Below are 23,133 nucleotides of genomic sequence, written 5' to 3' on the forward strand. Positions count from 1 at the left end.
ATAGCACAGGAGGTCAGAACCCAACCGGGCCAATGCCGCTGTGAGACAGCTGCACTACCCACAGCACCGCTGTGCCAGCCCGACTGCAGGCGGGGAGAACGGACCGGTCGCTGCACAGTGTTCCAGCTACTGTCGCATCAAGGCCTGAAAATCATTGGAGCAAGATATCTTTATTCGCTTGCTCAAATTCCTTTCCAATAAAGGTCAGCGCATCATTTGCCCTCCTCGCTGATTGGGGTACGTATCATGGTAACAGTAAGACTCCGCTAATCTGGCACACTCGGGATGTGGGTGGTGCCGGACTAGCAGATTTTACAGACTACTGGATATTATTCATTATCAATACACAAACACGTTTAATTCACTTCTTTCCGGACATTACATTGTAGTATAATACACAAGGATCCAGGACTGATCCGTGCACTGTGTCATTGGTAGCAGCCAGCCAACCTGCTCGATTTATGCCTGGATGTTGCCCACGTCTTACAGCACGCAGGCACAGGAGTGCTTCCTTTGCCAGTGGAATTGAACAATGTTCAAGCATCAGTGAACATCCCCATTTTTGACCTAGGTCACCAATGAAGGAGATGAAGTTGGGTCGAGGACACAGCCCCGAGGTACTTCTGTGGTGATACCCTGGGACTAAGATGACTTGCCTCCAACAACCACAAACATCTTCTTTTGTGCAGCTGGAGTTCTTCTCCCCCTTGATCCCATGACTTTGAGTTTCACCAGACCTCGTTTGGTCGAAAGCTGCTTCAGGTCAAGGGCAGTCACTGTCATCCCAGCTTTGGGATATCTCTTTGGCCTACGTTTGGATTGAGGAATGGGATGAGCTTTTGGAGTTACCTGAACTGGGCACATGTATGAGAACAGTTACTGAAGTGTGGGGGAATGGGACTGATGGCGATGCTCCGAGAAACGGCATCGACTTGATGGGCCAAAAGGCCTCCTTTTATGCCATAAGCAATGGTGGGTGTGTGCCTCTTGATAACACCATTGATGATACCTTCATCACTTTGCTGGTGATTGAGAGTCCACTGACTGGGTGATAAGAAGCCAGGCCAGATTTGCCCTGCCTTTTGAACAGGGCACACCTGGGCAATCCTTCACGTTGTTGGGTAGCTGCCAGTGTTGTAAGTGTACTGGAGCAGGGAGCCGAGATGAATTGTCCACTGCAACTTGTGGCCGAACCTGCTTCAGCCTTGTCTTCAGGCCCAATATAGTTCAGGATGGGGATGTTCCTGGAGACTCCACATTCTATTAGCTGTTTAATTGTCCACCACCATACAGGACTAGATGTAATAACACAGTACAGCACAGGAACAGGCCCCTCGACCCACCATGTCTCCACTAAACACGATGCAGAATTAAACTAAATCCCTCCTGCCTGTAGCTGAAGCACTTCCCTCCACTCCCTGCACATTCATGTGTCTGTCTAACAGCCTCCAGTATCGTATCTGCTTCCGGCACCACCCCCGGCAGCGCATTCCAGGCACCCACCGCTGTCTGTGTAAGAAACCTGCCCCGCACATCTTTAAACTTATCCTCTCTTACCTGAAACGCATGTGCTCTTGTATCTGACATTTCCACCCTAGGAGAAAGGTTCTGTCTACCCTATCTATGCCTCTCATAGTTTTAGAAACTTCTATCAGGTCTTCCCTCAGCCTCTGACGCTCCAGAGAAAGCAACCCAAGTTTGTCCAACCTCTCCTTATGGCTCATACCCTCTAGTCCATGCAGCTTCCTAGTAAACCTCTTCGGCATCCTGTCAGTAGCCTCCACATCCTTCCTGTAAAAGGGCAACCAGAACTGCACACAATACTCCAAGTGCGGCCTAACCATAGTTTTATAGAAGTGCAACATGACTTCTTGACTCTTATACTCAATGCCCCGACTGATGAAGATAAGCATGCCATACGCCTTCTTTGCCACCCTATCTACTTGCATTGTCACTTTCAGGGAGCTGTGGACCTGGATCCCAAGATCCCTCTGTACATCAGTGCTGTCAAGGGTCCTGCCATTAACTGTATACTTTCCCCTTACATTTGACCTCCCACACTTGTCCAGATTAAACTCCATCTGCCATTTCTCTGTCCATATCTGTAACTGATTTATATCCTGCTGTATCCTTTGGTAGCCCTCTACACTGTCCACAGCTCCACCAGCTTTGTGTCATTTGCAAACTTACTAACCCACCCACCTACATTTTCATCCACGTCACTTAATATTTATATACTGTATATGTGAAACACTACTAGTCACAGACCTCCAGCCAGAGCAACACCCCTCCACCACTACCCTCTGTCTTTCATGGACAAGCCAATTCTGAATCCAAATGACCAAGTCACTGCGGATCCCATACATATTAAGCTTCTAGATCAGCCTACCATGAGGGACCTTGTCAAATGCTTTATGAAAATCCATCCACACAACATTCACTGTTGTGCACTCATCAATCACATTCGTCACCCGCTTCAAAAAAAAACTCAATCAAGTTAGTAAGCCATGCTGACTGTCCCGAATCAGACCATGTTCTTCCAAATGCGCGCAAATCCTGACCCTAAGAATCCTCTCCAATAGCTTCCCGACCACTGATGTGAGGCTCACTGGCCTATAATTCCCTGGATTCTCCCTATTACCTTTCTCCGAACAAAGCAACAACATCAGTTACTCTCCAGTCCTCCAGGACCTCGCCTGTTGCTTGTGAGACTTACAAAGATCTTTGGCAAGGCCCAGCAATCTCCTCTCTTCATCAGGTTCCGGGGACTGATCCACCTTGATGCTCTTCAAAAAACCCAGCACCATCTCCTTCTTGACCTCAAATTGCCCTAGCACATCGCACACTGCTCTCACTATCATCCCATGTCCTGCTCCTTAGTGAATACCGATGCAAAGTACTCATTTAGTACCCCACCCACATCCTCTGACTCCAAGCGTAAATTCTTTCCTTTATTCTTGAGTGGTCCTACCCTCTCCCTAGTTATCCTCTTGCTTTTAATGCAAGAGTAAAATGCCTTGGGATTCTCTAATCCTACTTGCATTTCATGGCCTCTTTTGGCCCTCCTGATCCCCAGCTTGAGCACCTTAATGCTATCTTTATATTCCTCAAGGGCCCTGTCCGATTTTAGCTTCGTAAACCTTACATGTGCTTCCTTTATCTTTTGAGTAAATTCACGACATCCAAGGTTCCCTTACTCTGCTATCCCTGTCCTCCCCCCTGACTGGAACATGCTGGTCCTGAGCTCTGATCAGCTGGTCTGTAAACCACCCCCACGTCAGCTGTGGACTTGTCCGATAACAGCTGCTCTCAATTCCCTCCCCCCAGCTTCCATCTAAGAATGTCGTAATTTGTTGTCCCGCAATTTAGTACATTTCCAGATTTATCCTTATTCGTAACTATCTTAAGACTTGGGGAGTTACGATCACTATTCCCAAAATGCTCTCCTACTGGAAGGCCAGTCACCTGACCGGACTCATTTCCCAAAACTCTGGTTCGGCCGCATCTGGAGTACTGCATTCAATTCTGGTCACCCCATTACAGGAAGGATGTGCAGGCTTTGGAGAGGGTGCAGATTAGGTTTACCAGGATGCTGCCTGGATTTGAGGGCTTGTGCTACGAAGAGAAGTTGGACAAACTTGGGCTGTTTTCTCTGGAGCTGCAGAGGTTGAGGGGAGACCTGATAGAAGTTTAGAAGATTATAAGGGCATAGAGTAAACAGCTGGTATCTTTTTCTCAGGATCGAAATGTCTAATATGAGGGGCATGCATTTAAGGTGAGGGCAGGCAAGTTCAAAGGAGACGTGCAGGGCAAGTTTTTTCCCCACGAAGAGAGTGGTGGGTGCCTGGAATGCGCTGTCAGGAGTGTTGGCAGAGGCAAATACGATAGAGGCATTTATGAGGCTCTTAGCTAGGCAGATGAATATGCAGAGAATGGAGGAACGTGGACTTGTCTAGGCAGAAGGGACTCGTTTAGAGGCATTTAACTACTAGTTTAATTAGTTTGGCACAACGTGGTGGGCCTGATCCTGGGCTGTTCTGTGTTCTATGTAAAACAAGGTCCAGTCTGGTCCCTCCTCTGGTTGGATTATCCATGCACTGTTTCAAGAAATCCTCTTGAATGTACTGAAGAAATTCTGTCCCATCTAAGCCTCTTGCATCAAGGAAGTCCCAGTCGATACTGGGGCAGTTAAAAGTCACCCAGGACAACAACCCTGTTGCTTTGACATCTTTCCATAATCTGTCTACATATCTGTTCCTCTCTCCCGGTGGCTATTGGGAGGCTGAGGGTATAACTCCATCACAGTGATTGCACCTTTCCTGTTCCTGAGCTCTCCCCACACTGCCTCAGTGGATGAGCACTCCAGTGTGTCCTCTCTGAGTGCAGCTGTGACACGGTCCCCAACTAGTAATGCAACTCGTCCACCTCTTTGTTATCTCCCTCTGTCACATCCGAAACACCTGATCCCAGGAACTTTGAGCTGCCAGTCCTGTCCCTCTCATAACTAAGTCCCTGCAATGGCCACACATCATCCCATGTACTGATCCAGGCTCTAAGTTCACCTGCCTTACCCATGATACTCCTTGCATTAAAATAAACACACTGCAAAAATGCAGAGGTTTGATCTGAAGCTTGGGTGAGACATAATTTGCTTTGCCTGTTGCCAGTGTTTAGCACGGATGTTGACCTGCGTTGCCTCTTCCCCAGATTAGCATCTTATCTTTAGGTATTAGACCATAAGACAAAGGAGCAGAAGTCGGCCATTCGGCCCATCGAGTCTGCTCCGTTATTCTAGCATGAGCTGATCCATTCTCCCATTTAGCCTCACTCCCCCGCCTTCTTACCATAACCTTTGATGCCCTGGCTACTCAGATACCTATCAATCTCTGCCTTAAATACACCCAATGACTTGGCCTCCACATCCACCCGTGGCAACAAATTCCACAGATTCACCACTCTCTGGCTAAAGAAATTTCTCCGCATCTCTGTTCTGAACGGGTGCCCTTCAATCCTGAAGTCGTGCCCTCTTGTGCTAGACTCCTCTACCATAGGAAACAACTTTGCCACATCTACTCTGTCTAAGCCTTTTAACATTCAAGATGTTTCTATGAGGTCCCCCCTCATTCTTCTGAACTCCAAGGAGTACAGCCCAACAGCCGTCAAACGTTCCTCATACAGTATGTTCCTCATAGGTATTGCTTGGTGCTGGTCCTGGCATGCCCTTCTGCACTGAACCAGGGCTCATGCCCAGATTCGACAGTGTGAGGGATATGCTGGGCCATCAGGGTGTGATGGTGCACGTTTCTGCCAAGTGTCTCTCAGATGCCCAACCTTAAGCTGTCAAATCTGTGCAGAGTTCATGTCATTGAGCACAACTGTGGTGCTGAAAAAGTGCCTTTACTTAGATCTGTAGTTGCCAAATAAGGCAGGTTCCTTTTGAACCAACTTAAATATTGTATGATATCGTGATCACTTTTGCCCAGACAACACCAAACGATGAGAATATTAAGCTCATCGAATTACACAAGGTTGGAAAAATGACTTATTGCTTCAGGAAAACTACACTGAAAACATTCTGTCTGCCAAACTATTTTCTACCAACACAACTTGTGCAAAGAATGTAAAGTCCTCACTGATTATTGCTACATGCACTGATTGATTGGAGAAGAATTTTCATCTTTAAGAGGAATATTAGAGAAGCAGGGCTGCAGGGAGACACATCCTGGTCACCACCAGCACCAGCAGGCTGCGGGGAGACATATCCTGGTCACCACCAGCAGGCTGCAGGGAGACACATCCTGGCCACCACCACCACCACCAGCAGGCTGCGGGGAACCACGCTCTGCTCTTGCACAGGTTGGGTGGGGCGGGGGCAGAGACCAGCATTATGTTTTGGAGGGGGCAGAGAATGCCATTCATAACCTCGTGTCCTTCTCAGCAGCTCCTCCAATAACAGGCGGTGCACTGAACATCATCCTGCTCTGGTGCTGCTGCAGAGAGCCATGTTCTACTTTTATACAGAAAATGCACATTCACTTCATTCACTCAAGGTTGCCTTATTATCATTGATAAAATGTTGTCTCCAACATCTTGACGAGAATGCAAGTATTAGTACATTGCCTGCCTACATTTGTACTTGATGCAATTATCAACAGAAAAAGTTAGAAAGAAAACAGTCCAGAGACAAGATTATCGTGCTGTGCAGCACTGGGATTGGACTGAACTGAAATTACACCCATACAGAAGTGCAGCTTTATGCCTGTGGTCTGGGCACACGTAGACCTGTTACAAGTGATTATGTTTGTTGATAGGCGAGGAGTGATGACCTGAGTTCACTCAGGCTTAAACGAGAACCACGAGACAAGTTGTTAGCTTGCTTAATGTGCGATTTGCTGCGTTCTGCAAAGAACTGAGTCCCCAAGAGCAATGAGTACAGGGGTGGACATGCAGCTGCCTGGCAGCTCCAGTAACCTGGGTTCCTTTCTGCTGTTCAGTGCTTTGATGTGGAGGTGCCCCCCGGGTGCTGCGTTTCTGCCTGCGTCCCAACAGTGTGCTGCTGCTTATGTTAATTGGTTCCTAAAATTACCCCCTATGGTGGCCAGACAATCAGGAGTGTGTTACTGGGCACTGGAGAGAGACTAGGTTACATGGAGATAACTGGGTTATTTGGGATTGCTCCAAGTGTCAGCATAGATCCGATGGGCCGAGTGGCCTCCTTCTATGAATTAACGAAATGTAACGCGTAGCTCAGTGGGTATGTGGCGGTGTATCTGCAATCACCATGGCCCCCTGCCACATTCTGATCGGCAATGTGGGTAGTTCTCAAATTCTCTATACCGCCTTTATTGTCAACACCCTGTTTTTTTCCCTGTCTCGGGAATTTGAATGGATCTGGGCCATCATTTCATAAGCTGCACTGTGGGAGTCTGGGCAGACTCTCTGAAGCAACTGTATTGCCCTGCCCTTTCATTTTCACATGAATTACTTGTTATAATCTGAAGCTCAGACTACGTGTGTTTCATTGTATATGTGACTAATAAATAGATACTGTTATAAGCACGGTTGTCAACCAAAAACTAAAGCAGAAAAACAGAGACAAGGAAGAAATTATTTACACAAAAAGTTTATGAAACTTTGCCACAAGCCGTGGCTGAGTCAAAGCCAGTGTGCTTTAAGGAAAGACAACTAATAATTCAACAGGAAGTGCAGGACGTACACAGGTCAGGCACCAACTGCAGAGAGAAACCAAAGCAACACTTCAGGTCAATGATCTTTTATCATTCTCAGCTTCATTGTCTCTCTCTCTCTCCACTGACACTACCTGATCTGAGTTTTTTCACCATTTTTTGCTTCTCTTCCCAATTTCCAGTTTCTGCAGTTTGGCCCATCAGATAACTGTTTGAAGCAGAGCAGTACTTAGGGTTGTATGGAAATAAAAGGATGTTAGGGTATTCTGAATTGAATCAGGAGTGCAGAGAGAGTTGGATAATAGGATGAATCTTAAATTGTTCTTGTTCACCAGCTATTGTGATAAACTCCGAGCTCCTCGTGCAACGGGATTAAAAGGGAACTGGAAAATAATGAAAAACTGAGCAAATCTACAGTGCCTCAATGGATAGCAGTGTGAACAATGAATTGGAAGCTTGGGGTTATAACACAGTAGCCCTACAAGAGGAAAGCACCTCATTTCTTTGCCACGATATTGTTGAAGATTGCAGAGGGACATTGATAGGATACAGAGCTGGGCTGAGAAGTGGCAGATGGAGTTCAATCCAAAAAGTGTGAGGTAGTACACTTTGGAAGGACAAACTACAAGGCGGAGTACAAAGTTAATGGCAGGATTCTGGGGAGTGTGGAGGAGCAGAGGGATCTGGGGGTTCATATCCACAGATTCCTGAAAGTTGCCTCACAGGTGGTTAGGTAGTTAAGAAAGCTTATGGGATGTTAGCTTTCATAAGTTGTGGGAACAAGTTTAAGAGCCGCGAGGTAATGATAGCAGCTCTACAAAACTCTGGTTAGGCCACGCTCAGAGTACTGTGTCCAGTTCTGGTCGCCTCATTATAGGAGGAATGTGGATGCGTTGGAAAGGGTGCAGAGGAGATTTACCAGGATGCTGCCTGGTTTAGAGAGTATGCATTATGAGGAGAGACTAAGGGAGCTAGGGCTTTACTCTTTGGAGAGGAGGAGGATGAGAGGAGACATGACAGAGATATACAAAATATTAAGAGGAAGAGATAGAGTGGACAGCCAGCGCCTCTTTCTCAGGACACCAATGCTCAATACAAGAGGGCATGGCTTTAAAGTAATGGGTGGGAAGTTCAAGGGAAATATCAGAGGAAGGTTTTTTACCCAGAGTGTGGTTGGGGCATGGAATGCGCTGCCTGGGGTGGTGGTAGAGGCAGGTACATTGGTCAAATTTCAAGAGATTGCTAGATAAGCATATGGAGGAATTTAAAATAGAGGGATATGTGGGAGGAAGGGGTTAGATAGTCTTAGGCGAGGTTTAAAGGTCAGCACAACATTGTGGGCCGAAGGGCCTGTATTGTGTTGTACTGTTCTATGATTCTATATGGTTAACCATCGGCAGATTACAAGGTTGCACCAAATTCTAGATGCCCACACCCGTCTATAATGCTGTATACGTCTACAGTTCTCATGTAATCTGCACAATCTTGTATATTTGAATAAAATTAGAGAAAGAATAAAACCCGTTCTAAACAGTTGGAAAATAACTTTAAGTATAATCATCTGAAAAATGTCTACTCTAGTTAGGAGGTGTGATCTTACCCAGGACAGATCCTGTCGCCCTTTCTCTCCTGCAAACTTGCACAGTTGAAACAAAAAACATGTTTACATGGAATCTGTGAAGAAATGGACAATTGAGACAACAAAACATGAGATTGTGTTTTTTTTTTGCTGACCCAGTACAAAAAAATGGAAAATTTAGAGAAAAGACATTTTGGAAGGAAGGAATTAGGTTTTGACTCCTCCAGTTCTTAACATTAAAAGAAGCTGATGTGGGTCATGAGGTCTCAAGCCCCCTGAGCCTGCCCTCTGTTTCAATGAGATCAAGCCTGGATCTTCCTCAATCCCACTCTCCTGCTTAATCACTAAATCCCTCGATTCCCATTGATTCCAAACAAAATCTCAGCCTTGAACATACTTTAAAAACTGAACATCACTGACATCTGGAGAGTTCCAAATTCTTTTGTTTTACCAAGTTGTGAAGAAATACCTCTGATGTGCAAACTTAAATGTCTGACCCGTGTCTTGAGAATACACTCCCTGATTCTAGACAGCAGACAAGTGAAACAGTCTCTCAGTATCCACCCTGTCAAGCCTCTTCATAATTTTACACTTTTTGGAGTGATCATCTCTCATCCTTCTAAGTTCCACTGAGAAAACTGATGGAGGCAGCACCGTAACTGTGGCATACAGGGACGTCAGCAGGGCTTTTAACAAGGTCCTGCATGGTAGGCTAATGCGGAAGGTTAAAGCACATAAAACACAGGTGTGTTAGAATCAGAGAGTTATACAGCATGGAAACAGGCCCTTCGGCCCAACTAGACCATGCCTAACATGACGCCTATCCAAACCAGTCCCGCATTTGGCTCATATCCTTCCAAACCTTTTCTTTCCATGAACCTGTCCAACTGTCTTTTAAAAGTTGTTATTGTACCTACCTAGTTCCTCTGGCAGCTCATTCCACCCTTTGTCTGAAAAACAGTTGCCCCTCAAGTTTCTATCAGATCTCTCTCCCTTCACCCTAAACCAATGGCCTCTAGTTCTTGATTCCCCAACCCTGGGAAAAAGACAGACAGCATTCACCCTATCTCTGCCCCTCCAAGGAAAAAAGCCCTAACCTGTCCAACCTCTCTGTATAATTCAGTCCCTCGAGTCCTGGCAACAACCTTGTAAATCTTTTCTGCTCTCTTTCCAGGTTAAAGATATCTTTCCTAGAGCAGGGCGACCAAAACTGAACACAATACTCCAAGTGCGGTCTCACCGACATTTTGTACAACTGCAACAGAACTTCCCAACTTCTATACTCAGTGCCCTGACTGATGAAGGCCAGTGCGCCAGATGCCTTCTTCACCACCCTGTCTACTTTCAAGGAACTATGTACCCGAACTCCAAGGTCCCCCGTCCTACAACTCTCCCCAAGACCCTGCCGTTCACTGTGAAAGTCCTATCTGGATTTGTATTTGGTCTGTTGGCAAACTAGTTTCAACACTGGCCTGGTGACACGCGGAGGGTTGCTTTTTTGGCTGTAATCTGTAACCAGTGGTTCTGCAGGGACTGGTGCTATGCCCATTGTTCTTTGTCATATATATAAATGGATGAGAATGTCGGTGGGCTGATTAGTAAGTTTGCAGAGATCACAAAAACTGGTGGAGTCACACATAACGACGAAGACTGCGCAAGGATACAGCGGGACATCGATCAACTGTAAAATTGGGCAGAGCGGAAGCAGATGGAATTTAACCCAGGTAATGCACTTTGGAAAGTCAAATACTGGCAGGGCATATAACAGCAGGAGTGCTAATGTACAGAGACACCTTAGGGAAGAAGTTCTTGATTCCCTGAAAATGGAACACAGCTGCATTAGGCAGTGAAAAAAGCATTTGACATTTTTGCCTACATAGTTCAAGGCACTGATTTGGGACATCATGTTCGAGCTGGACAAAACACTGGTTAGGTTGCACCTGTGGAGTATAGTGCACACTCTGGTCACCACACTACGGAAAGGATGTGGTAGCAACAGAGAGAGTGCAGAAGAGATTCAGCAGGACGTTGTCTGGGATGGAGGGCTGTGGTTGCGGGAAGAGAATGGATCGGCTGGGTTTGTTCTTGCTGGAGTGCAGGAGGCTGAGTGGTGACCTGTTAGAGATTTATAACATGATGAGGGATATAGATGGGTAGAGAGTCAAAGTCCTTTACCCAAGGCAGGGCTAAAACTAGAGGGCACAGCTTTAAGGCGAGAGGGGAGAAATTTAAAGGAGGTTTAAGGGGTAAGTTTTCCCAAACAGAGAGTGGTGGTTATACAGGAGCTGCCAGAAGTGGTGGTGGGGGTGGGTATAATTAGAGTCCAACAGCATGGAAACAGGCCACTCTGCACCACGTCCACATCGACTGGTGGACACTCATGTTAATCCCATCAACGTTTAAAAGGCATTTGGACAGGTAGCTGGATAGGAAAGGCACAGAGGGATACAGCCCTAATACAGGCAAATCAGATTAGCGTAGGTACGCATCACAATTGGCAGGGATGAATTGGACTGCAGGGAACGTTTCTGTGCAGTTCACTCTATGACTTCAATCAATAGATTCTTTCTTCATAGCTACTACTCCATCTAATATATAACAGTGTAACATTGGATTTAAAAATAGTTCATTTCAGATGTGAAAATCTAAATGCAGAAAGGAATATTGCTGAATGCAAGTCATACTTGCAGATGGTTTCATATTTAGCATTCAGTTCTCTTTGCCATACCTTGAAGACAACTGATAGTCATTTCAGAGGTGAGGTGCATGAAATCAGGGCAGGGATAGCTACATGGGACTGAGATATTATAATCATTGCAGAAACATGGTTCCTGGAAGGACAGGACTGGCAGCTAAATATTCCGGGGTACAGGTGCTTCAGGTGGGATAGAGGTGGAGGGAAGAGAGGAGGGGGAGCTGCGTTTCTGATTACGGAGAACATCACGGCAGTAGTCCAAGATGAAGTTACTGAGGGATCGTCTGGTGAGGCTTTACGGGTGGAGCCGAGAAATAGGAAGGGGATGATCACCTTGTTGGGATTGTACTACAGGCCCCCTAATAGTCAATGGGAATTAGAGGAACAAATATGCAGGGAGATGGCAGAAAGTTGCAAGAATAATAGGGCTGTCATAGTAGGGGATTTTAACTTTCCTCATGTAGACTGGGATTGCCATAGTGCTCAGAGTTTAGATGGGATAGAATTTGTTCAGTGTGTTCAGGAAAGTTACCCCAGGCAATATTTTGAAGGCCCCAACAGGGACAGGGCAAAGCCTGACCTACTCTTGGGAAATGGGGCTGGACAAGTGACTGAGGTGTCAGTGGGGGAGCACTTTGGGACCAGTGACCAGTTCTATTCGATCTAAATTAGTGATAGAAAGGGACAGATCTGGTCCACAAGTTAAAGTTCTAAGTTGGGGCAAGGCAAATCTTAACAGTATTGGACAGGAACTTTCAAAAGTTGGTCGGAGTAGGTTGTTTGTGGGCAAAGAGACGTATGGCAAGTGGGAGGCTTTTAGAAGTGAGATATTGAAAGTTCAAGATCTGGATGATCCTGTTAGAGTGAAAGGCAAGGCTGGCAGGGGTAGGGAACCCTGGGTGACGAGAGATATTGAGGCTCTGTTCAGGAAAAAGGAGGGAGCATGGGTCAGGTACAGGCATCTGGGGATAGGGGAAGCAGGACAGTACTCAAGAAAGAAGTCAGAAGGGTAAAAAAGGGGGCATGAGATAGCTTTGGCCGAATCCAAAGAAATCTTTTAAGTATATTAATGGAAAAAGATAACTAGAGAGAGAATAGGGTCCCTCAAAGACCAAAGTGGACATCTTTGTGTGGAGCCACAAGACATGGGCGAGGTCCTCTATGAGCATTTCTCCTCTGCTTTCAGCATGGAGAAAGACATGAAGACTTCAGACCCTGAGATTGTTAATGGGGATATCTTAAGGACAGTCCACATTACATCAAAGAAGGTACTGGAGGTCTTAACACATATAAAGGTAGATAAATCTCCGGGGCCTGACCAGGTATATCCAAGAACACTGTGGGAACCTGGAGAAGAAATTGTGGGAGCCCTGACTGAGATATACTCATCATCGTTAGTGACGGGTGAAGTGCCAGAGGCTAATGTTCTGCCTTTACTTAAGAAGGGCTGCAAAGAAAAATCTGGGAACTATAGACCAGTAAATCTAACACCTGTGGTAGTTAAGTTACTAGAGGGGATTCTGAGGGATAGGATATACAAGCTAGGGCTGATTAGGGATAGGCAGCACGGCTTTGTGTGTGGGAGATCATGTCTCACAAATTTGAGATTTTTGAAGAAGTAACCAAGAAGGTCGATGAGGGCAGGGCGATAGACGTGGTCTATATGGACTTCAGTGAGGCCTTTGATAAGGTTCCACATGATGGGCTGCTCTGGAAGGTTATATCGCATGGGATCCAGGGAGAGCTGGTTAATTGGATACACAATTGGCTCGATGGCAGGAGGCAGAGGGCGATGGTGGAAGGTTGTTTCTCGGACTGGAGGCCTGTGACTAGTGGTGTTCCCCAGGGCCCGGTGCTGGGCCCATTGTTGTTTGTCATCTGAATCAATGATTTGGATGAGAATGTACAGGGCAGGGTCAGTAAGTGTGCAGGTGACACTAAATAGGTGGTGTCATTGACAGTGAGGATGGTTAATCAGGAATTAGAGAGGGATCTTGACCAGGTGGGGAAGTGCAAATGGAGGTTAATTCGGATAAGTGTGAGGTGTTGGAAGACAAATGAGGGTCGGAATTTCACAGTGAACAGTAGGGCCCTGGGGAGTGTTGTGGAACAGAGTACAAGTACATGGTTCCCTGAAAGTGGTGTCACAGGTAGACAGGGTGAACACAGAACATAGAACAGTACAGCCCAGGAACAGGCCCTTCAGCCCACAATGCTGTGCCGAACTAATTAAACTAGTAATTAAACGCCTAGCTAAACTAATCCCTTCTGCCTACACAATGTCCACATCCCTCCATTCTCAGCACATCCATGTGTCTATCTAAGAGCCTCTTAAATGCCTCCATCGTATCTGCCTCCACGATCACTCCTGGCAGCACATTCCAGGTACCCACTGTTCTCTGTGTAAAAAAAAACTTGCCCCGCACACCTCCTTTGAACTTACCCCCTCTCGCCTAAACTTATGCCAGAGAGTCACAGAGCAATACAGCAGGGATACAGGCCCTTCGGCCCAACCAGTCCATGCCTTCCACGGTGCCCACCCATCTAGTCCCGATTTCCTGCGTTTGGCCCATATCCCTCCAAGCCCCGCCCCTCCTCCTACCTATCCAAGTGTTTCTTAAATGTACCGTTGTACCTGCCTCACCCACTTCCTCTGGCAGCTCGTTCCACACACTCACCACCCTCTGCGTGAAGAAGTTGCCCCTAAGGTCAATCTTTCCCCTCTCACCCTAAATCTATGCCCCCCTAGTTTTGGACTCCCCTCCCCTGGGGCAAAGACTGTTACCGTCCACCTTATCTATGCCTCTCATAATTTTGAACTTTTCTCTAAGTTCACCCCTCATTCTCCTACGTTCCAAGGAATAAAGTCCCAGCCTGGCCAACCTCTCCCTGTACGTCAGGCCCTCTAACATCCTCGTAAATCTTTTCTGAACTCTTTCCAGCTTAACCACGTCAATCCTATAACAGGGTGACCAAAACCGTGCACCGTCCTCCAAGTGCGGCCTCACCAATGACTTAATCACCTGCAGCAAAATGTCCCAACTCCAATACTCACTGCCCTGACTGATGAAGGCTAGTGTGCTAAACACCTTTTTCACCATCCTGTTTACCTGCGACGCTGCTTTCAATAAACTATGCACTTGTACTCCTAGCACATGCCTCTGTGTCCTCTAGTGATAGATGTTTTGACCCCGGGAAAAGATACCGCCTGCCTACTCCATCTATGCCTCTCATAATCTTATGATCTTCTATCAGGTCTCCCCTCAGCCTCTGCCATTCCAAAGAAAACAACCCAAGTTTGTCCAACCTCTTCTCATAGCATCTGCCATCTAATCCAGGCAGCATCCTGGTGAACCTCTTCTGTACCCTCTCCAAAGCCTGCACTTTCCTCCTACAGTGGGGTGACCAGAACTGAATGCAATACTCCAGATGCAGCCCAACTAGAGTTTTATAAAGCTGCAACATAACTTCCAGACTCTTGAACTCAGTGCCTCGGCTAATAAAGGCAAGCATGCATACGCCTTATTTACCACCCTATCAACCCCATGCAGTTACTTTCAGGGATCCCAAGATCCCTCTGTACATCAACACCGTTAAGGGTTCTGTTCCTGTTCTGTTCCTTTACATTTGATCTCTCAAACTGACTGGATTAAACTCCATCTGGCATTTCTCCACCCATATCTGCAACTGATCTATATCCCGTTTTATCCTTTGGCAGTCTCCTACGCTATCCACAACACCACCAATCTTTGTATTGTCTGTGAACTTACTAACCCACCCATCCACATTTTCACCCAGGTCATATATATACATCACAAACAGCAGAGGTCCCAGTACAGATGCCTGCGGAAAACTACAATGAAAGACTGTCAAACCCCTTGCTAAAATCCATGCAGACAACATCCACAGCTCTACCCTCATCAATCACCTTCGTCACTTCTTTGAAAAACTCAATCAAGTTGGTAAGACACGACTTGCCCTGCACAAAGCCATGCTGACTGTCCCTAATTAGGCCATGGTTTTCCAGATGCTCATAAATCCTATCCCCAAGAATCCTCTCCAATAGCTTTCCTACCACTGACATCAGACTCACCAGTCTATAATTTCCTGCATTATCCCTATTTCCCATCTTGAACAATGGAACGACATTAGTTACTTGCCAGTCCTCCGGGACCTCGCCTGTGGCTAGAGAAGACATTAAATATTGGTCAAGGCCCCAGCAATCTCATCTCTTGCCTCTCTCAATAATCTGGTGTATATCCCATCAGGCCCTGGGGACTTATCCAGTTTAACGTCCTTCAAGAGACTCAACACTGCCTCTTTATCTCAAAATTCCTGAGCATATTAGCACACTCCACACTGGTCTCACTATCCTCCAGGTCCTTTTGCTTGGTAAATACCAATGCAAAGTACTCACTTAGGACCTCGCCCACATCGTCCACCTCCAAGCACAAGTTCCCTCCTTTATCCTTGAATGGTCCTCCCCTCTCCCTAGTTATCCTCTTGCTCTTGATGTACGTATGGAATACCTTGAGATTCTCTTTAATCCGACTTTACAAGGGTTTTTCATGGCCCTTCCTGGCTCTCCTAATTCCCTTCCTGACTTCTTTATAATCCTCAAGGGCTCTGTTCGATTTTAGCTTCCTAAACCTTACACACGCTTCCTTTTTCTTCTTGACTAAATTCACACTCTCTCTCGACATCCAAGGTTCCCTTACCCTGCAATATCTATAGTTACTTTAAAACACTTGGAGTTGGGATCACTGTTCCCTAATTGTTCTCCCACTGAAAGGTCAGTCACCCCAGGCTCATTTCCCAACCCCAGGTCCAGTATGGCCCCTCCTCTCTTTGGACTATCTACATACCGATTTAAGAAACCCTCCTGGATGCACCAAACGAATTCTACCCTGTCTAAACCTCTCGTACTAAGGAGGTCCCAGACTATATTGGGGAAGTTGAAGTCACCCATGACAACTCCTTTCCCCAATCTGCTTGCATATCTGTTCCTCAACGTCCTGGTGGCTATTGGGGGGCTCTGTAGTATAATCCCATCAGAGTGATTGCACCTTTCTTATTTTTGAGTTCTACCCATATAGACTCAGTGGACCAGCCCTTCATTATGTCCCCTCTGAGTGCAGCTGTGATACTGTCCCTGATTAATAGTGCTGCTCTCCCCCTTTACCTACCTCTCTGTCTTTTCTAAAACATTGAAACCCTGGAACATTAAGCAGCCAGTCCTGTCGCTCTCTCAACTAAGTCTCTGTAATGGCCACAACATCATGGTTCCATGTACTGATCATCACCTGTATCCAGAATACTCCCAGCACTAAAATACACACACTCCAACCCACCCGTCCCATCGTGTCTATGACCTTGCTCCTGCCCGCCCTCCCTTACAGACTTACCGGCCCTGACATCTCCCTTCCTCTCAATCCCTCCACTTCCTGACCTGGTGTCTGGTTCCCATCCCCCTGCCAAACCCGTTTACACCCTCCTGAGTAGCACTGCGAACCTCCCGGCCAGGATATTGGTTCCCCTCCAGTTAAGGTGCAAACCATCCCTCTTGTACAGGTCGCCCCTGCCCCAGAAGAGGTTCCGATGATCAAAGTGGAGGTGGCTTTTGGCACATTGGCCTTCATCAGTCAGGGCACTTGAGTACAGAATTTGAGATGTCATCATGCAGTTGTACAAGGTGTTGGTGAGGCTGCATTTGGAATATTGTGTTCAGTTTTGGTCACCCTGCTACATGAATGACGCCATTAACCTAGAAAGAGTGCAGATGAGATTTACGAAGATGTTGCCAGGACTTGAGGGACTGAGTTATAGAGAGAGGTTGGACAGGCTAGGACTTTATTCCTTGGAGTGTAGGAGACTGAGAAGTGATCTTATAGGGGTGTATAAAATCATGAGGGGCACAGATAGGGTGAAGGCACTCAGTCTTTTTCCCCCAGAGTTGAGGAATCAAGAACTGGGGAGCGTAGGTTCACGGTGAGAGGGAAAAGATTTAGTAGGAACTTGAGGTGAAACTTCTTCCACCCAGAGAGTGGTCAGTATATGGAACGAGCTGCCAGAGGAAGTGGTTGAGGCAGGTACATGAACAACATTTATAAGGTACTTAGACAGGTACACGGATGGGAAAGGTTTAGGGGGATATGGGCCAAACTCAGGCAAATGGGACGAGCTTCAATGGGAATCCTGGTTGGCATGGACCAGTTGGGCCGAAGGGCCTGCTTCCATCTGTATGCAGATGGAAATGCAGACGCAAATTTATATTTTGTACACAAGGCTGAGATTATTTTAAGTGGAAGAGAACAGTAATCAGCATGCAAAGTGACAGCTGAGTGAGTGTGAACAAAACGATTAACAGTTTCCCCTTTCACAACAAAAATCACTTTCTGCGAATAGTTTAAAACAAACCGCTGGAGGAAGTCAGTGGTTCGTCAGCATCTGTGGAGGCAAAGAACTACTCGATGCTCCGGATCGACATCCGATGCAGGGCCTTGACCCGAAAAGTCGACTATCCTCTGCCTCCACAGACGCTGCTCGACTTGCTGAGTTCTTCCAGCAGTTTGTTTTTTGCTCAGAGTCCGGCACCTGCCGTCTCCTGTGAATCGTGTCTTTTTAACATTTTAAATATCAAAAGAGCAGGAAACAGAAAAAGCATCTTTATACACAAGAGGAGAACCTACCAGAATCACGGCTGAAGAAATTAAGACAACATAACTCACCATTCGTCCATAGATCTTGATTGGCAATCCACATTTATCACAGAAATGAACAGGAGTGTCATCTTTCTCACCCAACAAATTTATCTGTTAAAAAAAAGTTTGACTAGATTATTCCCAGATCTAAGTATACATTTATTTATATCAATATTCAAAAATAGTTACCTTAAAATCCCAGAAAAACTGCAGGGAGAGTCGGCGCTGGTTCCCAAACACTTCTCCACTTTTACATTCATAGATCTCATCGTCATTATAGTCAAACCCTTCTGGAAGACATCAGACAGAATGACAAGTTTTACAACAGAATCTGTCGTCAATTCATTAAAAAGCAGGAAATTCTGGAGAAGCACAGAGGTTTACGGAATGAGAGGAAAGTAAGCAGTTAGTGTACAGCCCGACGTTGTGCTGAACTAATTAAACTGATCCCCTCTGCCTGCCCATGGTCCCTATCCCTCCATTTTCTGCATATCCATGTGCCTATCTAAGAGCCTCTTAAAAACCCCTATCATATCTGCCTCCACCCCCACCCCTGGCAGCACATTCCAGGCACCCACCACTCTCTGTGTAAAAAAACTTGTCCCGCACATCTCCTTTGAACTTTCCCCCCTCTCACCCCAAATGCATGCTCTCTGGTATTAGACATTTTGACCCTGGGTAAAAGATACCGGCTATCTACTCTATCTATACCTCTCATATTACAGTACAGACCCTTCGGCCCATGATGTTGTGCCGACATCTTATCCTGCTCTAAGATCTATCTAACCCTTCCCTCCCACATTGCCCTCCATTTCTCTATCATTCATGTGTCTATCTAATAGTCTCTTTAATGTCCCTAAATGTACGTGCCCCCACAACCTCTGCCGGCAGTGCGTTCCACGCACCCACCGCTGTGTAAAAAACCTTACCCCTGACATGCCCCTTATATCTTCCTCTAATCACCTTAAAATTATGTCCCCTCACGTTAGCCATTTTCGCCCTGGGAAAATATTATAAACTTCCATCCGCCACTCCAGAGAAAATAACCCAAGTTTGTCCAACCTCTCCTTGTAGTAGAAGCCCTCTAATCCAGGCAGCATCCTGGTGAACCTCTTCTGCACCCTCCCCAAAGCCTCCACATCCTTCCTGTAATGGGGTGGCCAGAACTAAATGCAATATTCCAGATGTGGCCTAGCCAGAGTTTTATGAAGCTGCAACATAACTTCCTGACTCTTGAAGTCAATGCCACAACTAATAAAGGACAGCGTGCGATACACCTTCTTTACCACCTTATCAACTATTATTGAATTAACATTGCATTCTCACTTTCAGGGAGATGCAATGTTAATTCAATAAAATCTGAACTTTGCAGCCAATTGTTTAAAAAATCTAACCCATTTACTACTGTATTGCAAAGGAACATCAAGTAAAGTCAAAGAGTAACACAGAACAGAAACTGGCCCTTCGGCCCAACTCGTCCATGCTGACCAGGTCGCCTACCTGAGCTAGTTCCATTTGCCCATGTTTGGCCCATATCCCTCCAAGCCTTCCCTATCCGCGTACCTGACCAAATCTCTCTTAATTGTACCCGCCTCTACAGCATTCTCTTGCAGCTTGTTCCACACACCCACCACCCTCAGTGTGAATAACCTGCCCTTCAGGTCCCTTTAAATCTTTCCCCTCTCACCTTAAATCTATGCCTTCTCATTTTAGACTCTCCCACCCTGGGGAAAAAAGACTGTAACCATCTCATCTATCTGTGCCCCTCATGATGTTATAAACCTCTATAAGGTCACCCCTCAGCCTCCTACACTCCAGGCAAAATACCCCTAGCCTATCCAGCCTCTCCCTCCGGACCCAGAATCATAAATCTTTTCTGCACCCTGTTCTACTTAATGACATCTTGCCTATAGCTAAGTGACCAGAACTGCACACAATACTCCAGGTGTGGTCTCACCAATGTCTCGTACAGCTGTAACATTACGGCCCAACTCTTGCACTCAGTGCCCTGACCGACGAAGGCCAGCGTGCCAAATGCCTTCTTCACCACCCTGTCTACCTGTGCTGCCACTTTTAGGGAACATTTTGCTCTCTCTCTCAGTCCTGCGCTAGTGTCATTATGTTTATTTTGCAAACATGCAAGTTATGTATAATTTGTGTTGTTAGGTTTATATTAACATGTTTGTCCTTGTTGTGTAATAGATTGCTGCTGCAAAAGAATTAATTTTCATGGCATTTATACCCTGTGTATGTCTATGACAAGAAACAAACTTAAACTATGTACTTGTACCTCTATTCTACAACACTGTCCAGTGTGCGGCCATTTACTGCGAAGTTCTGCCCGTCTTAACTTACCAAAATATAACATTTCACGTTTATCCAAACTAAATTCCGTCTGCCATTCCTTGGCCCATTTTCCCAGCTGATCAAGATATCCGTGATATCTTAGACAACCTTCTTCAGTATCCATTATACCACCAATTTTGGTGTCACCTGCAAGCTTTCTAACCACGCCAACTACGTTCCCATCCAAATCATTAATACAGATGAGGAGCAACAGTGGACCCAGCACCGATCTCTGCAGTACACCACAGGTCACAAGCCTACAGTCTGAAGAACAACCATCCACTACCACCCTCCAACCTCCAAGCCAATTTTGTCTCCAATTGTCCAGCTTGCTCTGGATCCCATGTGATCTAACCTTCCAGACCAGCCTACCATGCCTTGGTAAAGTCCACGTAGACAATGTCTCCTGTCCTGTCTCATCAATCCTCTTGGTCACCTCTTCAAAAAACCACATCAACTTCATGAGATAGTATAGCCTATACATGACCATGTAGATAAAACCACTCTCTGAAATTGTCCAGCAAGCCACACAGTTCCATCAAACCAGCGTAAATTAATGAATGGACAGTGGACATTGACCCAGGCACTGGCCACGGCACAGGTAAAACCAACCCAGTCAAACTTCCAAAGTCCTACTCGCCAATAAATCGGTATTCTTCCCAAATGAACCCAACTTAGTAGCCAAAGCATTCTTGGGGAAAGGTTTCATCACAAACAGTAGCTCAGGAGAACCAGTACTGCTGAGCTTGCTAAACTCTGAAGGACGGAGTGGTCAGAATGGGCCCGTGGGAGGTGCTGGGAGAATCAATAATAGGGACAGAACTATTTGAACTTGCCCTCACCAACCTACAAGTTAAATACTTTTGCTGACCATAGCACTTACAGCAGGATATTCACAGTGCATTTCTTGCGGAAATCCAGTCATTCTTTACAATGAAGATAGATTGGCAGGGGAGTGGGACCCAAAGCAGAAGTGAGGCAGGTGGGAGGTTGAAGTTGAGACAGAATTCAACGCCAGTAAGGTCGGTAGAGAAGACGGGCAGCAGCATGGCAGGGAGAGAGGGAAGGCCGTTGGATTAAACTGCATTTATTTCATTGCAAGAATCCTGACAGGTGAGGTAAATGTACTCAGTGCACAGATAGCTACATTGGACTGAGATATTACAGCCATTTCAGAAATATGGCTAAGGGAGGGACAGGACTGGCAGCTGAATGTTCTGGGGTACAGGTGCTACAGGTGGGATAGAAGTGGAGGGAAGAGAGGAGGGGGAGCTGCATTTCTGATTAAGGAGAACATCACGGCTGTAGTCCGAGATGAAGTTACTGAGGGATCGTCCGGTGAGGCTTTATGGGTGGAGCTGAGAAACAAGAAGGGGACGATCACCTTGTTGGGATTGTACTACAGGCTCCTAATCAGAACACTCTATGAGAAAGATGCATTTCACTGTGTGTTTCAATGTGCATGTGACTAATAAAGATATCTTACTTTTCTAATAGTCAACAGGAATTAGAGGAACAAATATGTAGACAGATGACAGAAAGTTGCAAGAATAATAGGGCTATAATGGTAGGGGATTTTAACTTTCCTCATGTAGATTGGGACTGCCATAGTGCTGAGGGCTTAGAAGGGGTGGCGTTTGTTAAGTATGTTCAGGAAAGTTTCCTCAGGTAATATATAGAAGGCCCTACCAGGGAGAGAGCAAAGCTCGACCTACTCTTGGGAAATCGGGCAGGACAGTGACTGAGGTGTCAGTGGGGGAGCACTTTGGGACCAGTGACCATAGTTCTATTAGTTTTAAATTAGTTATGGAAAGGGACGGATCTGGGCCACAAGTTAAAGTTCTAAATTGGGGCAAGGCAAATTTTGACAGTATTAGATAGTAGGATGTTTGCAGGCAAAGGGACATTGGCAAGTGGGAGGCTTTTAAAAGTGAGTTGAAGATCTGCATGTTCACGTGAGAGTGAAGGGCATGGCTGGCAGGGGTAGGAACCCTGGATGACGAGGGATATCGAAGCTCTGGTCAGGAAGGAGGAGGCGGTAAGGGTCAGGGACAAGCAGCTGTGATCAAGTGAATTCCTGGAGGAGTATAGGGGTTGCAGGAGTGTACTCAAGAAGGAAATCAGGAGGGCAAAAAGGGGGCAGAAGATAGCTCTGGCAGAGAAGATTGAGTACCCAAAGAGATTTTTATAGTAAGGGAAAAAGAGAAACTAGAGAGAGAACAGGGCCCCTCAAAGACCAAAGTGGACATCTTTGTGTGGAGCCGCAGGAGATGGGCAAGGTCCTCGATAAATATTTCTCCTTTATTTCTACTGAGGAGGAGGACAAGGCAACTTCAGAACAAGTCTCATGAATTTGATTCGAGTTTTTTTGAAGGAGTAACCAAGAAGATCAACGAGGGCAGGGCAGTAGATGTAGTGTATATGGACTTCAGTAAGGCCTCGGCATGGTAGGCTGCTATGGAAAGTTAGATCGCATGGGATCCAGGGAGAGCTGGCTAATTGGATACACAACTGGCTTGATGGTAGGAGGCAGAGGACGATGGTGGAAGGTTGTTTCTCGGACTGGAGGCCCGTGACTAGTGGTGTTCCCCAGGGCCCGGTGCTGGGACCATTGTTGTTTGCCAT

General features: G+C 46.2%; 1 protein-coding gene across 1 annotated transcript in view; it reads right to left on the reverse strand.

The window, feature by feature from the left end:
* Positions 1-23,133, reverse strand: part of LOC127580399 (E3 ubiquitin-protein ligase Hakai-like) — a 69,837-nt gene that overhangs the window by 6,159 nt on the left and 40,545 nt on the right. Inside the window, 3 exon segments of the mRNA XM_052033807.1 lie at positions 8,788-8,861; positions 18,190-18,273; positions 18,352-18,452. Of these exon segments, the coding sequence (XP_051889767.1) occupies positions 8,788-8,861; positions 18,190-18,273; positions 18,352-18,452 (259 nt within the window).

Source organism: Pristis pectinata, chromosome 19 (genome assembly GCF_009764475.1).
Source record: "Pristis pectinata isolate sPriPec2 chromosome 19, sPriPec2.1.pri, whole genome shotgun sequence".
NCBI lineage: Eukaryota > Metazoa > Chordata > Chondrichthyes > Rhinopristiformes > Pristidae > Pristis > Pristis pectinata.